The sequence below is a fragment of the Manacus candei genome, unplaced genomic scaffold, assembly GCF_025592945.1.
Source record: "Manacus candei isolate 608988 ecotype Guabito, Panama unplaced genomic scaffold, ASM2559294v1 h1tg000028l, whole genome shotgun sequence".
NCBI lineage: Eukaryota > Metazoa > Chordata > Aves > Passeriformes > Pipridae > Manacus > Manacus candei.
Window position 1 is genome coordinate 19,501,121 of NW_026138076.1, and position 17,010 is coordinate 19,518,130.

Genomic DNA, 17,010 nt, shown 5'->3' on the forward strand with positions numbered 1-17,010 from the left:
GCCGCCCTTCTTCCCGCGGGAGGGAAGGCGCTCAGGCAGGGACCCTTCTGAGCACAGAGCAGCTGAGCTTTCCCCTGCGCCTCCGCCCGGGGCACCCCTCCAGGGCGCCCCCTCGCCGCAGCGCCGTGCCCGGTCCCTCCCCGCTGCCTCCGCGGCGGCCGCGCTCTCGGGGGGGCGGCCGCAGCATCCCCCGCCCTGCCTCCCGCCCGCCCCGCCGCCGCCGGGCCGCGGCGCGCCCCGTGCCCGGGATGCGTCCGGCGGCGGAGTGCCGGCTGCTGGCAGGAGCCGGGGGCAGGTGGGTGGGCACGGGGGCTCCCGCCGCCGCCGCGGCTCGGCGCCGCCGCCGCGGCTGGGATTAGGCTCCCGCTCGGCTGCGATGCGGAGCGGCGGGGCGGGAGCGGCGGGGCCCAGCGGGAGGGCGCGGGGGGCCGCCGGGCACTAGGCGGGCGGTGGGCGCGGAGCCGCCGGAGCTCTCCAGGGTGCTGGGGATCTGCCCGCCCGCCTTCCCGCGGGAGCCGCGCGGCCGCCCTCGCCCATCGAGCAGCGCCGCCGAGCCCCCGCGATGCCTCGGACAGCACCGCTCCCGGGGTCCGCCGCGCCTGCGAGCAGCATGGCCCGGATTAGGTACCTCCGCGCGGCTGTCTCGGGCTTTTATCTGTGGGAAGCTGCGCTACTTCTCAGGTGAGTTGTTTTATTTGGGGAAGTAAAGGTGTCCACCCTTCCCGATTTTCGGGCAGCTGAAATGCCTGGGACTGGCGCGGAAAGACGCCGCGGTCACCGCCTTTCCTCACCACGAACGCCCGGCTCCCTTCGGCAGCCAGGCTGTGGGCACGGAAACTCGAAGCATGGGGTCCATGCTTCGCAAATGCCTTTGCAAGATTGAGCTGCCTCGACTTTTGGATTTTGCAAGCAGGAGGCTATGTATTTCCTTCACCTGCTCGCAGTTAGAGTTTGCCGATATGATCTGTGAATTTTATCAGTTTTTAACAGTAATTGTAACATCAATGGTACTGAAAATTCTCCATGTGCAAAGTGTCTATATGTAAAAGTTACAGAAGATAATCTGAGTTGAGAATATATAGAACTTCCTTATTACTCTCAGTTTTTTTCAGTAAAAGGAAAATCACAGATTGATCGGTGATCAAGTCAGGTTGGGGAAGTCTTATATAGAAACAGAAAAACACTAGCTGAGTGAAGAGAGGGTATGGTCTACAAAACTTCCGTTGAGAGGGAAAGCTTTTGCTGTGCTCCTAGCAGTCTAAGATTTGTATTATGAAAGATGGCAACATATCCATAAATTATGACCTCAGGAGAAGACTGAGGTTCATACGGTTTTTTCTACTTTCCACCCAGCACACTCTTTCTAGGTAATGTTATTATATTAATTCAAGCATTCTTTAAATGCATGGATCTGGGAGTCTAGTGATAGCAGGCTAAAATAAATTTGAGTCTCAGTGAGGGAAAACTTGTAAAGAAAAATCACACATGTAAAGAAACAGACTTTAATGTCATCATGTATTCACTGCTAATGCAGTTACCCATTCTTGTTATCAACAAATATTCTAGCTCTGTATCACAATAAACAAACTGTGGCATATAACATGCCAGACTATTTTAAGAATCCCGCTGTTACTTAATAAAGATTAAATAAACTTAAATTCTAAGAGAGAGTTTGGGGATACATATAAGGGATTTATAACCACAAAGTTAACAGTGTAGTGCCCCACAATGATGGCACACTTCACAAGTGATCAGAGGCTTATAACAAATCTTTCCTTTTTGAGGTTAAGTTAATGACCTGCTTTGTATCAACATATGCAACATAGACAGTTTATAACGTGGTTTTATTGTAATTGTGCCAAAAGGAAGAGATTTTAAGAAACTAGGTCACAATGAACATGCTTGCTGTACACAAGGACTATGTAGACTGAGAAAGAGTTAAGAAAGCTGCTCTGAATCTATGTATATGTTTCATATCAATCTCTATACAGAGACTGCTGGTGCCTTTAGGTCCAGCAATAATACAGGAGAAACCTGAGTCAGTTCAAGATACAGACTAGTCTTCCCTATGCTTTAATATGGAAAAAAAGTGGGGGGAAAAAGTTTAAATATTAAAAGCTGTAAAATTCTCAAGTTTCCTGGAGCCATTAATTCTAGTTCTTTTCCTGCTGGTAGAATGCTGTTTCCCCTCTCTGTGAGTCACCCAGAGTCCAGCCTTAGCACCTGTATAATACTTGATGAGAAGATGGGTGTGCTGTGAATTTCTAGAAACAGTCAAAACTTAAGTTTTTACTTGCTCAGACATTTTGGAAAAAATAATGTTATCTTCTCTGAAATCATACAACATCGAAACTTTTCTGCTCTTCATTAAGAATCAGAAGGTTGTGTGAGAAGACTGGATGAACCTAAGGGAAAAAGCTTTCAATACTTGTCCAACAGCCCTGAGGCTATTTAAAATTACCGTTTAGATTATATGCCTATGAAGATAGATGTTTAGTTTTATTTTTAGTGCAGTTAAAATAAAACTAAAAAAGGATTTTTTTTGGTATAAAGTTACAGGCTTGCTACTTTAATGAGCAAAGTCTTAAGATCAGCATGCTTCACAAGAGGAAACTGCACGTAATTTATTTTTTTAAAAAATAAATAATTTCTCATCCCACATCAAAAGACTCTTCAAATTACAATGAATGAAACAAGATGTATATTGCTCATTGTAGGGTCTAATTATTAATTTGATTTCTGAAAGACATTGTAGAAAGAATAAAACATTAGAAGAACAACAAAGCTGGTGAAAGGTCTAGAGAGTAAGTCATATGAGGAGGGCTGATGGAGCTGGGGTTGTGTAGCCTGAAGAAAAGGAAGCTCAGGGAAGACTTTATTGCCCTCCACAGCTACCTGAAAGGAGGCTGTAGCAAGGTGGGGGTCAGCCTCTTCTCCCAGGCAACCAGTGACAGGACAAGAGGAAATGGCCTCAAGCTGTACCAGGGAAGGGTCAGGTTGGACATCAGGAAGGATTTCTTAACCGAAAGTGTTGGAAGCATTGGAATAGGCTGCTCGGAGCGGTGGTAGAGTCACCATACCTGTAAGTGTTCAAGAAACAATTAAAAATGGCATTTAGTGCTATGGTCTAGTTGACATGGTAGTGTTCAGTCAAAGGTTAGATTCAGTGACCTTGAGGTCTTTTCCAACTTTAATGATTCAGTGATTATTAATAGTCTTTTATAATATTGTACATTTGTACTACTATGTCATAGGTGAATAACACAGTTATTGATAATAGATTAATAGATTTTAAAAGTGAAAAACAGTGGTGAAAGCACACAGCAGTCTGGTTTATGCAATGTATTTTAAGACAGGATGAAAAGCTATGGTCAGACCCAAAATAAAAAAAAATGTTGCTTATTAAGGACTGCCAGTCCAAACCCCAGTGTGATACTAAGAGAGTGGAGATGTAAAAAAGAGGGTAAAACCTAGGGAAAATAATTTAATGTATCCTAAAAATAGCTTTAATTCACTACCAAAGAAGGAAAACCACTTCTGAGATATAGTTTGAAATTATAATAATATCTAAGACTGAGTATTCTTCTGAGTTTTCACTAAAGTAATAGTATTAACAAAAAATCCTCTGGATTTACCTGGATTCCAAGAGGTCATAATGAAAGCAAGATCATATTTGTAGAGTCAACACAAATATCATATTTGTGAGTCAAACAGTTTTATAACAGGACACGAACTTGCATGGGCACCAGCACTGGGTCTCTTAGATCTACCCTGTCAGGGACTTGCCAGGGACTTGTTTTCTCTTTAAAGGACGTAGTACATCTATTTTATATGTAGACCTGTGTATAGGGAAAGCACAGGGTGAAAAGGTAGGTGGCACTGTGGAAATGCAAAATAGATTCTCCCTATGTCATCTTTCTTTAGTTATTCGTATTAATATAGATCAAGAATCACACTACAATTAGGTTATTTCCTTTTGCTTTGCTCTTTTTAATATTCCACTGGCCTTACATTGGAGAAACAGTATCACAGACATAACTAATTGCTCTTTGAAACCAGATTCTTGTGGAAAAAACCTCCATGCAACCTAACTCTGGGGCATATCTGAATTTACAGTTAACTGATTTTGAAATTGTTCCTGCATTTCATTGTAAATTGATTTCAGGTGAATAGCTTTAAGAAGCAGAAGTTCTCATCCTTTAAGTCAGCATTAGTGCCTTCAAATAACAAAAGAGAAAAAAAAATCAGCTAAAAGCTATTAAATCTGACATAGCATCACAAACATCTTTGAAAATAAAGATTTTCAGGTGTTCTAATGAGTCTTCAGTTGATTATTAATATGCTAAATATTATACCTATAATACTACTCAAGAAATAAAAGTGTCTGTTAAAATCAGGACAGGAATAAAAGTGTGTGAAAGAAAATCTATTAATTCAAGATGAGAGCACTGAGGTACAGTACTTTTCATTGTCAGTTCAGACTCAATTTTAAATATGGTTTCTGTGAAATAAATCAGTTGACAGACTCCAGGTCCTGATGAAATAGATTTAACATGTCTCAGAGAGTAGCAAGGGAAGGGTAGGTGAGCTAGGAGTGGAGACTCACAGCAAGTCAGGAAGGAGCAGGATCCTACCAAAAAAGTTTGCAGTTGCACAGCACCTGTGCAGGAGAAGAACAGTTCAAACAGCAGTTCAGATTGATTGGCAAAGTTGGTAGTTAAGAGGTAGGTCCAAGGTCAAAGCCAAAGAGTTAGGTCAGCAGACCAGGCTCAGGATCAAAATTATGAAGGTACAAGTCTGAGTGAAAGTACACTCGGACACTAGCTCATGCAGAGACCAAGAGCATCTCCCCAGCTCTCTGGACGGTGAAAAAAAAAAAAAAAGTGAAAACCAAACATGGAAAAAAGGAACAGATCCTGAGAGAAGAGAGGTGAACCTTGCTGAGGATTCTACAATTCAGACAATACACACAGCTCTGTTTCAAAGCTGCACTGCTGCACTCCTAGAGTTCACACTGAGCCCAGGTAGTCAAACCCCTGTGATGGAGGATACTTATAAAACGTTAGGAGGAGACCATCAGGGTTCCCTTGCATATACTCATATACAGGCATTGTACTTTCCAAGACTGAGACAAAAATGAAGTGGGGGTCCTGTGACCAAGAATATGTAATTCTAATTCTCTTGTATTTCAACTGTTCCAGTGAAAACACTGAAATCCCTTTGTATCAATTAGGAGTTTCGTCATGAGTACAAATTTGATCAGAACTTTCACTATCCGTTCCTTATTTCTATAAAAATTAAGTTAGTTTTCTAAGTGACTACCATGTTTATAATTTTGAGAAAGAATAATATGTATATTTTTTGGTTTTTAATACTATAAACTGGAAGAAAATCAAATAATAAAGAAATTTCAGTTAAAACCATGAGTCTTTCAATTCTTACAGTGCTAATGATGTTTTCTTACTTTTCAACCTCTCCTAATTCATTCCTAGCCAATTGATGCTAACAACAACTGAAAGCAAGTAATATTATGAGATAAGTGCTGTGCTTCTGTATGATGATAAATGTAATAGCTCCTCTATCAGATTAGTCTTGTCCAGGCATCCTAGGAGTCATGACAATCAAAGAGAATGAAAATTTTTACAAGATTAGAGCTTCTCATTTTAACAGATTCAGAATACAAGCTTCAAATGACCTTACTGAGTATTATGTAATAATACCTATAGGGAATTATTCCCTGCAAATCAGCTTTTCTCAAGTACTGAATGATGAAGAGCCCTTGTGTGTGTTGCTTCTTGTCCTCTTTGCTGTTTTTCCTACTGATCTTCATGATGTTTATTGAAAGAATCAGTAAAGGGAGATAGGAAACAGAAGGTATCACTTTCACTACTATGTAGGCATCATGAATAGATGAAGGCACCTTTTTAGGGATATCAACCACCAGCAGAAAGGAATTATCTCAGAGAGCAGGAAAAGACACAGCTAAAAACTATGTTTAACAGGAATGTAGGACCAAAACAGAAGAATAAGAAGAGCATCAGAGAGCAGAACAGCCTGCACAGTAAAGTCAAGAGAAAAGAAAGTGAGAATCTGTAAGACTACTTTTTTCCTAGCACAATCCACTATTTTTTATGGCTTCCAAAGCAATATGATCCCTTCTGACTGATTTCTTCAAACCTGTGTCATGGAAATGCTAGAGCAGGGAGGATAAAAAGAAAGAAAGAGGAAAAAGGAAAAAAAAATAGACAGTATGTGCTTATAAAAGTATAAAAGGACGCATTTCATTATTACTTTTCCAGTCAGATGTCTAATTAATTGCTCCAACACATGTTGTTGAATACAACAGCAAACAGGGTAATGATATTGATCTACACTGAATTGAACTTTCTACATAATGAACAGAATCACAGATTCAATTAGATTGGAAAAGATCTCTGAGGTCGTCAAATCCAACCTGTGACTGAACTCCACTGTGTCAACTAGACCATGGCACTAAGTTTCACATCCAGTCTTAAATACATCCGGGAACAGTGACTTCACATTCCACAATTTTTTATTTAATTTTTCTTTACCACATACCACTCTGTTATGTCTCTGAACTTACCACTGATATACAAAATGCATGGGGACAGCAAGGAGGGTCGAGGGTATTTCCAGGTAGGAACTTCCCTAAGGAAAATCAGTCCTCTTCAATAATGTTATTACTGAAGTTTCTTTTCGATGACATGAAACATTAGCAAAATGCAGTTTCTGAGAGAAACAGTTTGAGACCACAGAAAAGGTAGAAAATTTCAAGAAGGTTCTGGCCTGACGAAGTCATGTGGTCACTTATGGGGCTGTTGAAATAGTGGAGCTGCACAAGTGGTGGGGCTACAGATTAATACAAATCAATGGTTATGGGAAACGGCAAGCCAGCTAATTACCCTGAGACTCTTTTAGAGAAACAATAGAGTAGAACACAGGAGTACTAAATTGCCTCAAACTTTGAGGTTTATTGCTATTAAACTCCATGTGATTTTTACAGTTAAAACTAACTTAGGAAGGGTATCATAAACAAAATCAGTAACAGCTATGGCATTTAAAAAGGTAAACCTATTTTTTTCCTCTTCCTAATTAAAATTCAAGCTGTGGTTACAACTACATCACTTACTGTTTTAATATTTTACTCCTTATTGCATTCCTTCTTTGATATAAAATAGATATATAAATACGATTAATCTAAAAAAAGGTACTGGATTGTGCTGCCCATCACACCATTGCCCAAGCCTTCATATACTCTCTACAGTTTGCATAAAACTCCACTATGTCTAGAGTCTGTCTCCAATTCCTTTTAAAATGCATTATTAACACATTCTCCCTTTCTGAATTTTGAAAGGTAAAATATAAATCTAATGTAATCCTAAATAGCATCTCTGAGGATCCACAAGTGCCAGAATATGTAATTTCACAGATGAATTCCTAGAAAATTGGCTGTTTACAATTTTCTATGATTTTTACCAACAATTAACTTTAACTAATTTTAATTTCACTCAGCAGAAATGCCTAGTTAATACAGATATGCCAGCATGGTTTATCAAAAGGTTGATTGTTATTTGGGTTTTTTTTAAACTGTTATGACTTTACATCTTGGTGGGTGACTGCAGAGCTTAGAGACTATTTTGTGAAAAGTTGGTTTATACTGTTCTGGGATACAGTGGGACTCAATTATTAAAAAGATCCTGAGTTTTTGTCCTGATAAGATTTTTAATTTCAAAAAGTTTTCAAAACTTCACTGTCCTCTATTATATTCAGTAATGTACAGTACAGTCCATGCTCTGGGCATGTGTAGGCTAAGATATATCCATCAGCAAGGACCAACTTCCATTTCTGTGAGCAACATATCTGCCGACTAGGAGTGTTCTACTAGATAAATAAAATAAAAAGCACAAAGTTGTAAGTTGCTGGCAAAAATAAAAGCTTTGAAATCTATCGTGACTAAAGCACTGACTTCACACAGCTAAATTAGGGGTAACTCCAGTATTCTATGATAAGTGTTAATTCTGTGCCTAAGCATCTATATAGCATTTCTATGAAGGGATGTCCGTCCGTGCAATGTTTTCCCTGATGCTGTCAGGTCAGATTCATTACCTCTGATTCAACAGTATTAGAACCAAATTGAAAGTGGGCAGATTTCAGTGTCATATCTGGACTACATCCCATAAAAGCATAGTGAGATTTTTAATTACTTTATACTGTTAGAAAAAATCCTTTATGGAAAGTTTTAGGTTTTGTTTTTGTTTTGTTTCTTTAAAAAAAATTATCAGCATTTGCTTAAACTCTTAATTTGCAAGAGTTAAAGTAAAAATAAAATATCTTCTAGATTTCATCAGTTTTTGCACACCAAAGATTGATAGTCAATCATTTTGAATGTATTGCAAATTTTTACTACAGAAAATGAATATGAAGTGCCCCCACTTAAGACAGTAGTCTATGATTACAGAAAGTACAGTACAGTGAAGAACTGGAATTAAAAATGCACTTTGCAAGTTTCTCCATATACATGTTAAAATTTTACCAATTTTATCTCCAAAACTTATCCCAAAATCTCACTGTGCAAATGAACTCTCAGAATATCTCTATCTCTTTACCTGTTTTTTTTACTGCCTCTACACATATTTTTGGATCTTGGATCGCTCAACTTTTCATCTGTAATCAAAATGTGAACATAAAGGCATTTGTTCAGATTCTCTAAATAATAGTTAACAGAATGCCCTTTTTCATCCTTTTTGTCAGGGATAATTTCTTCAGGAGATGTATTGAACATAATAAAGGTTGCAGCACTGTTTGGGGGGTGGTGGGGGTTGCAATTGCCTTCATGATCATCCAGGAAAGGGGAGGGGATGCTCTACCTGGACTCCATGAAGTCCCTTGCTCAGCTGGTGTAGGATTTACAGGGGCAATAGGGGATCAGTGCAGGTCATGATCTTTCCTTCACTCAGCTTATTTTCAGTTCTCTACACAAAGCTTAGAAGACTGAGATGATAATTAAGAGGGTACTGGCATAATGAAGACTAGAACAGCAACGACTAAATATGTATCTGAGGGGATGTATCTGAGGGGATGTTTAAATATCACTTTCTGTACATGAAAGAGAATGCATGTAGTGGACCAGGATAATTTTGGTAGAAGCAGGAAAGGCTAGCAGCACTGTTTTTTTAACCTTCACACTATTTTCTCTGACTTATTCCGTAAGGAATATGCTTCAGTGCATGCATTAGGAACACTGGGTTCTGTCATCATGTGGCATGAATTCTGTCACTCTCATCATCACCCTGAAGCTCAACTCTGTTGTTTGTGAAAGAAAGTCTTATACTTATTTATTATAGTGTTGATCCTGGATAGAATTAATAAAAAGGAAAAATTATTTAATCCACGTATCTTACATAAATTAACACAGCTGATTGAACATTACCATTCCTGTCTCACAAAAAATTCCAAAGCTCTGTAAAGATTTTCTTGCTTTTTCAATGCATAAAAAGAAGTTTAAGTTGCAGAAAGCAGGAAAAATCTCTGCTAATTCTGTAGGGATGTTCAGAGTTTTAAAAAATTAGAATCCAAAACCCCAACTTCAGTTCCCATTGACATTTGAGAACAGATTGTGGCAGACAAAATAAGAAGGACACCGAACAATATTCCACCCAAGCCTTCCAACATTTCACAAAACGACATTGAAACAGATACATTTCTGTAGAACTGTGTTTCAAGAAAACAGTATTTTTTCAAATGGAAAAAATGTATCTGAAGTGAAACTTCTAAATTAATAGTAATAACATGGACATAAACTATAATTAGCTGGCTAATCAAAATAAACAATTTCATGAGAAGTGTTTTGGAAAAAAACCTTATAGAGTGACTTTTCAGGCTATATTCAACTTTCCTCTAACTGAACTTATATCTTGTCAAACTTATTTTGGAGAAAAAGTCTAATCTTCTAAAGAGTCATCTGACATGCTCACTCAAGATACAGGACTGATACAAGCAGAGTTTCCCTAAGACAAACAGAATAGTGTTTAATTGAATTGTTCTTGTCTCACAAACCTGAGGTTTTAATTCAAAATCAATTTTGTATCTACCTTTAGTAAACCTCAAACATTTCATTCTATTGTAAGATTTTCTGTGAAGATTTTTATGAATAGTAAAAATTGAGAAGCATTGGAAGGAAACAATTTTCAGTTTTGGTTATGGTTTACAACTCATAAAAGTGGATTTTTAAAGCAAAACTAGACAAAAGAGGAATGGGACACTTATTCTAATTGGTCATAAATTATGATAACAAGAAATATCCCTTTTCTACAGACGTACACTTTAGTGGACACACTGTTCCTGTTTATGTTGAGTGAGAATACAGCAACCTAGTAGATGCAAAGCTGATGGGGCAATGCCACAATATTAAAAAAATCCATTAGAACTAGAAAACACAGTAATATGCAGCTTTACAATTTAAAGAATATTTTGAGATGTATTCAAAATACAGAAGCAGCTGTAACCTGTAGAAATCTGTTCACAGAATTCACAGTTTGCTCCTAGACTTAGGAAAAATTTGCCTAGAGAAACAATAGTTTGCAGGTTTTAGCCAGTCAAAAATCTCATTTGTATCAGTTCACCTTTCATTCTGGTGTTGCCTCATTGTCATCAGTTGAATTACAATTTACTATGGTGGTGAAAGATACCAGTCAGTACCTTCACAAGTTCATTTGGCTAGAGGAATCATTCATTAATCATGAAAATAAATGTAATTGTTCAATTCTGACAGCTTTTATAGAAGGATATCTGCTGTAATAAAATATAATAGTCAGAAATTGTTTTACTTGGTCATTTTGCAATCTATCCATTACTCCAATAACTTTTCTCTATTATTCAGTTAATACACAAATTATTCTTTATAGTGAGATAGTAATGCTCAGACTTCTATAAATAAGTGGCTCACAGTTTCTATTTTCAAAAATATTGCCTTATTTTAGCCAAGTATTATCTAACTGAAAAAAAAAAAAAAGGAAAAAAAAAGTTAATTGAATGTGGGGAAAATCTCACTATCTTTAATTGAAAGTTAAGGTTGTCAAAACCTAAACCGATTTAGTAGTTCTTTGGGAAAGCAAGTGACTTATCAGAATCTGAATATTTGAGATATTCTCTGCTCCTGTTTGAGTCAGCTTCCCCCCCAAAAAAGTAGGTTGAATAAATTATGAAATAACAAGAAGCTAAGACCTGAGTTTAGAGCATTTATAAAAATAGTCTATACAACAGGTAAAAAAAGACTATTAAGTAGGGGCTTCTGGGAAAACAATGAATGAATATTCAGAATAGAGTCATAATTCGTAAAATATATTAATTCACATGCTGCATGGCTGAAATTGGCAAAAATAAACTTGTCTTAAACAAGAAAGCAAAACTACAGACAACCTCTAGTTTCTTGAAACCATATCTTAATTATCATAGAAAGCTTTACCCATAGGATTATGAAGGATGCTGACAAATTAATTTTCTTCCTTTACCCTAAGAGATTTTTTTTTCCTAAAAAAGGAAGTAGTAAAGTTTTGTGCTTATATATATGTGCCAAGTCACAAGCAAAACCAAATGTATATGAACTTAACCTTATCTGCCCTCTGACATGTAGAATGGTGATCATTACAAAATGACTTAATCAGAAGACTTAAAACCCAATTATTTTCTATTTTTCTCTCTGTTAAGAAAAGCCAAAACATTACAAAGCGATGCAAAGCTTTTTGAAACTATAGCACACAGTTTATGTACTTTATGTAAACACGTCTTTGCATAAAGTAAACACATTTACTTCAACAAACTAATTTACTTTCATGATCAACATAACTGGAGGCAGACTGTAGAGCTGGAGGAATTCTCAGCTGTATTAATAAAAGAAAAAAATTTGACACTATAAAGATATTAGAAACATCCTAAAATAATGTTCGTAACCATCACCTAGGCTACAAAGATCACTAAAATTTAATGTTAATTTTGTGGCTGAAATAGAAAAATTAATTTTATTCAAACCTGAAAGAAAATATTTTTTAGTCATTGCATTGAAATGCAATCCCTTATATATTTCATGTATCTTTCATTTATAACCACTAAAATAATAAAGAATGGATAATTAGTGAACTTAAAATAGAAATTTGTTGTTTGTTGCATATAAAAAAATATTACTTTGGTTGAAAAATGTGTCCTGATATAACTCGACTTATCTCTGTAGCATTATACCAAAAAATTAATCTGACCATTTGCACTTAGTCAAAATAAGAGGATAAAAGGACAACTAGAAAAATCTAAAACTGTGAAAAATCAGCAGAAAATCTAAATCATTACACAAAATATTTAAAATTCTCTTGAGGATTTTGCTTAGAAAATACTCCTTTAAAATCTTGGTCATACAATGCTTCTGCTCCTCTTAGTTGAAATGACAGTCTTTTCTCTAGCAAGCATGAGTTAAGAGTTCTGTGGTTTTTATGATCTGATTATTATTATTATAATTGTTATTATTATCTAAAACATTGCAGGATATGAAAATCTGCATTTTCATTGCATTAGGAACTTTCAACTTCATGACCTCCAACAAATAAAAGAGATTTCATCTTTAATTAGCAAGAAACATATTATTGTCAGTTTTATCAGAAATAAAGGAAAAGCATTTTAAGTATCAGTCTTTTTAACACATCACATACTTAATTCTTTCTCCTTCATTTACTATCTTTGGTTTTATTACATGCCACCCTCTTCCACTATTCTTTCCCCATAGGAAACATTTTTTTTTTTTGTCCCTCAGTAATTTATTCACCAATAAAGCATAATTCAAGCAGACTTATTTTCATGCTGGAATACAATAGAGTTGGAAGGAAATAATCTCCATATATGAACCTTAAAGAAAGTAATGGTCACAACACAGATAATGTAAAGAGCTTGAGTCTTCCAGTGGATAATTCAGAGAAGAAGAGGATTTTTTGGTTTTGTTTTGTTTCTTAAAAGAAACTCTCTCTCGGTGAGCTAGAATGGGACAGCAGTGACAGCTGATTCTATGTCACTTTCAGTACTTGATCCATGCAGATTGGATCCTCTGACACAGATCCTGGCTTTCCAGAATGGCCCTGAATTCTTATGAATAAATGTTGCTAGTGGATGGCCTCCAAAAAGACAAGTCTATTCATCTTTTTTTTCCTACGAAGAATTTTTACTTTCAATAAAGAGATTGGTTTAAAATATAATGAAATTTTTAAAAATATTTGCTATAAAAATATTTATCCGTCCTTCTGAACTCCCATTCCACAATATTTACCTCGTCTTCAAGGCTTTCAAAATTTAAAATTGTTTATTGCAATAAAAGAGAGAATTGTATTTCTTTTCTCACAAAACTATCTCAGGTAGCCAGTTTAAACACATTACACCTCAAAAGAACCACTGAATCTGTTAGGTTGGAAAAGACCCCTGCGATCATTGAGTGCAACCTATGACCCAACACCACCTTGTCAACTAGATCATGGCACTAATTGCCACATTGAGTCTTTCCTTAAACACCTCCAGGGGCGGTGAACCACCACCTCCACCACGTCCCTGGGTATCCCATTCCAATGCTCAATCACTCTTTCTGTGAAGAACTTAATGTCTAACCTAAACCTCCCCTGGTGCATCTTAAGACTGTGTCCTCTTGTTCTATTGCTAATTTCCTGGGAGAAGAGACGGCCCCCCACTTGGCTACAACCTCCTCTCAGGTAGTTGTAGAGAACAATAAAGTCTCCCCTGAGCCTCCTCCTCTCCAGGCTAAACAACCGCAGCTCCCTCAGCCGCTCCTCACAGAACTTGCATTCCAGACCCTTCCCCAGTCTTGTTGCCCTACTTTGGACACACTCCAGCACTTCAACATCCTAAATTGAGGGACTCAGAACCGAACACAGTACTCAAGGTGTGGTCTCACCATTGCCGTAGAGGAAGAATCACTTCCCTGGACCTGTTGGCCACACTATTGTGGATATAGGCCAGGATGCCATTGGCCTTCTTGGCCACCTGGGCACACTGCTGGCTCATGTTCAGCTTCCTGTCAATCAGTACCTCCAGGTCCCTTTCTGCCTGGCTGCTCTCCAGCCACTCTGTCCCCAGCCTGTAGCACTGCAGGGGGTTGTTGTGGCCAAAGTGCAGGACCCAGCATTTGGTCTTGTCGAACCTCTGGGGATAAAGCTAAGGTTGTTCCAAATTTTTACAGTTTCTCATTAAAGTGCATGTGTTCAGTTAAACAGCATGACACAGATGTTTTATTATCCACAGAAATAGAACAAATTAGTATTGCTTTACACTGATGTATTATATTTTTTTGGTGTAAAATTGAAGGCAGTTTTTGTCTTTCTAAAAAAAGCAGGATTTATTTTTGTAAAAACAAGGTAAACATGTTACTTTGGATGGGCTTGAGGACTTCAGTAAATATTCTTGTTAGTGTTTTTTGGTTTTGATTTTCAGCTGTCACACGCTGGAACATTCTTCTGTCAAAAAAGTATTTTTGTCAGGTTTATGTACAGCTCATGAATAATGTGTGCAAATTCTACTTACTATAAATTCTGATTTTGTTGGCCCTTTACTTATTTTAATTAGTAGATCAGATAATAAGAGACATTCCCTTTACAAAATAAACTTCCTATGCTTTTGACCTCATCAAACTTACTGTTTGCTTTTCCCATTAATTTTACCAAATATATTTCATGAAGATCTATATTGCTCAGAAGAGGATTTAAAGACTTTCATCATTCCACAAAATCTTATTGCTACAATTTTCAAAATGCAAGGCACTGTCAGATAATCCATCACTACCAATTTGAGGATCATTTCCTTTTAGCAGACCTTGTTAATGACATGGTTACACTGAATAATTTTTGGTTTTCAAATTGATGAATTCTATCACCATTACTTACAGTTGCAGAATCAAGGGGAGTAGTCATGAGATTAATTCACCTAACTGTTATTGGTGAATTAATGAATAAGTACCAGTAGACTAATTTACTGAAATGCTTTTGTGTAGTGCTGTTTGAGAGATGCAACTAAGTGCATATTGGCTGCAGTTTTTCCTTTCCTTATGAGGGTCTAATTAGTTTCTTTGAGCTTCTTTTTGAACCATTTTAATATAAAGCGCATTACAAACATTCAAACATCAGCTGGAGAGAATGAACCAAAACACAACATCCAATTGCTCCAGGGGTTTGGCCACACTTGCTGTCTGAGAGAATAAGTTAAGTAATGGAATGAAAGAGCTACTGGACCATCACAATGCATATAGCAGCACTGTAGTATGCATTTTAAGATGAAATGCAAACCTTCAACCTCTCTGGATTGTTTTTAAGACAAAAGAAGTAATTTATGATCAGACGAGAAAAATCAGCAAGCAAAATATGACAGTAACTTGGTGTTAATGTAAGATCATTTAAGATAAAATATGCAGTTTATCTATGGAAGGAAAAAAATTAACTTACCATATAATTCAAAGATAATTTGTGTCAATTATATTCAAAAGTAAGTCAGTGAGACTCTGGAAACTACTCTCAGAATAATTGGGATAAATTAGCACATTGTCCTAACTTGGACTTGTAAACTTCTTTCTGGGAACTTTACAGTAGAAGGTAAAATTACAGCACACCATATCCTTGCTTTATCTCTGTCACCTACATGTAGCTGCAACAAGAAGACTCAGCAAATGGTGTAAGATGTAATTTCTTCCTTCACTTTCTATGCTATTCTTATTTAACCCTTCTGAAGTGACACAAACCTTCTTATACAAATGCTGACAATAGTCCATTATTTCTTTTTTTCCGTATTTGCAAACAAATAGATATATTTTTTAAGGCTGAAACCACATACTGAAAGCAATTTTTAAGAACCCACCTTGAAGGTGTTGAAAAGAGAGAAATCAGTGAAAACCAGAACTTTCTGCAGTACATAAATGATGCAAAAGTCTCAAAACAGTAGGATTGAAATTGCCTTTGAAAATATATGTTTTTAAATCTTATATAAAGCACTTTCATAAATAAAGTTCCTTTCCTTTATTTGTGCTTTGGTAAAAATGTGCAGAAGTTTAGTATAGATAGAAAAGAGACAACCTCTGAGTAGAACAGAGTGATTCTCAAAAAAAAAAGAAAAAAAACACGGGAAAGCAATCTGATTTTTACAGCTTTAGATGTTTTAGAGAAAGAAACATTTGTGAAGACTGTAAAATTCCCTGCAAAGAGTTTTTCTTAATTATTTCATTTTGGAGGAAGGGAGGAAAGAAGTTTTCTCTTACAAAGGTGCCTACTTTAAAAAGACATTTCAGGAGCTCAGATTCATGACCCATGACCCATCTTGGTAGCTAAATTGCCAGTTGCTAGATGAGATCTCCCATTGAAATTCTGTAGATGTTGATGCTATGGCTGCTGTGTTAACTACATTTTTTTTCAGACTTCTGTAGTAGCAATTATTTTAAAAACACAAGAATCAATTATGATGTAAACATATTCTCAGCCGAGGATTAAAGAACTGAGTTCCATTACCTGCAATCACAGTCATCCATGTCACAGAATCCTAAGACCTAACTCCTTGAAACACCCAGGGCTTTTCTATCTCAGCTCAAAATTCTGAACTATTCCTGAACTGTTTCAGTGGTTGAAAGCCTTTCAATTTTGATCTAAATATATCCCTGAACACTTCAAATCCATCATCTTTCATGCCGACATTATAATTTAGCTTAAAATTCTTTATTCTTTGCAGGTCCATGTCATAGATAGAACATTAGCTCACTTTTTCCTAGTTGTCAGCCTCTGAGTTTTTAAGTTGCGTGTAGTTTATGGGCAGTTCAAGTGCAGTTTCCATACTGTGCTGATGCTCATACAACTGCTTTGTAAGTCAAATACCCAGTTGTGAAAGGAATTGAGTAAAACGAGCCAACATTATGACACGTAACTTGCAACCCTTATTACAGGTTACAGTACAGGCTACTGCAAGCCTGCA

The 17,010-nt window shown here is 37.0% G+C and overlaps 1 protein-coding gene across 3 annotated transcripts in view; it reads left to right on the top strand.

The window, feature by feature from the left end:
- Positions 1 to 562: 562 nt before the first annotated feature.
- Positions 563 to 17,010, top strand: part of GLRA3 (glycine receptor alpha 3) — an 86,898-nt gene continuing 70,450 nt past the window's right edge. For 2 of the 3 annotated variants that reach the window (XM_051790185.1, XM_051790186.1), the window contains exon 1: positions 567 to 681. In XM_051790185.1, the coding sequence (XP_051646145.1) occupies positions 611 to 681 (71 nt within the window). In that variant the 5' untranslated portion in view covers positions 567 to 610. Of the gene's footprint in view, positions 682 to 17,010 lie in introns of all 3 variants that reach the window. The other variant, XM_051790184.1, reaches the window with a different exon arrangement.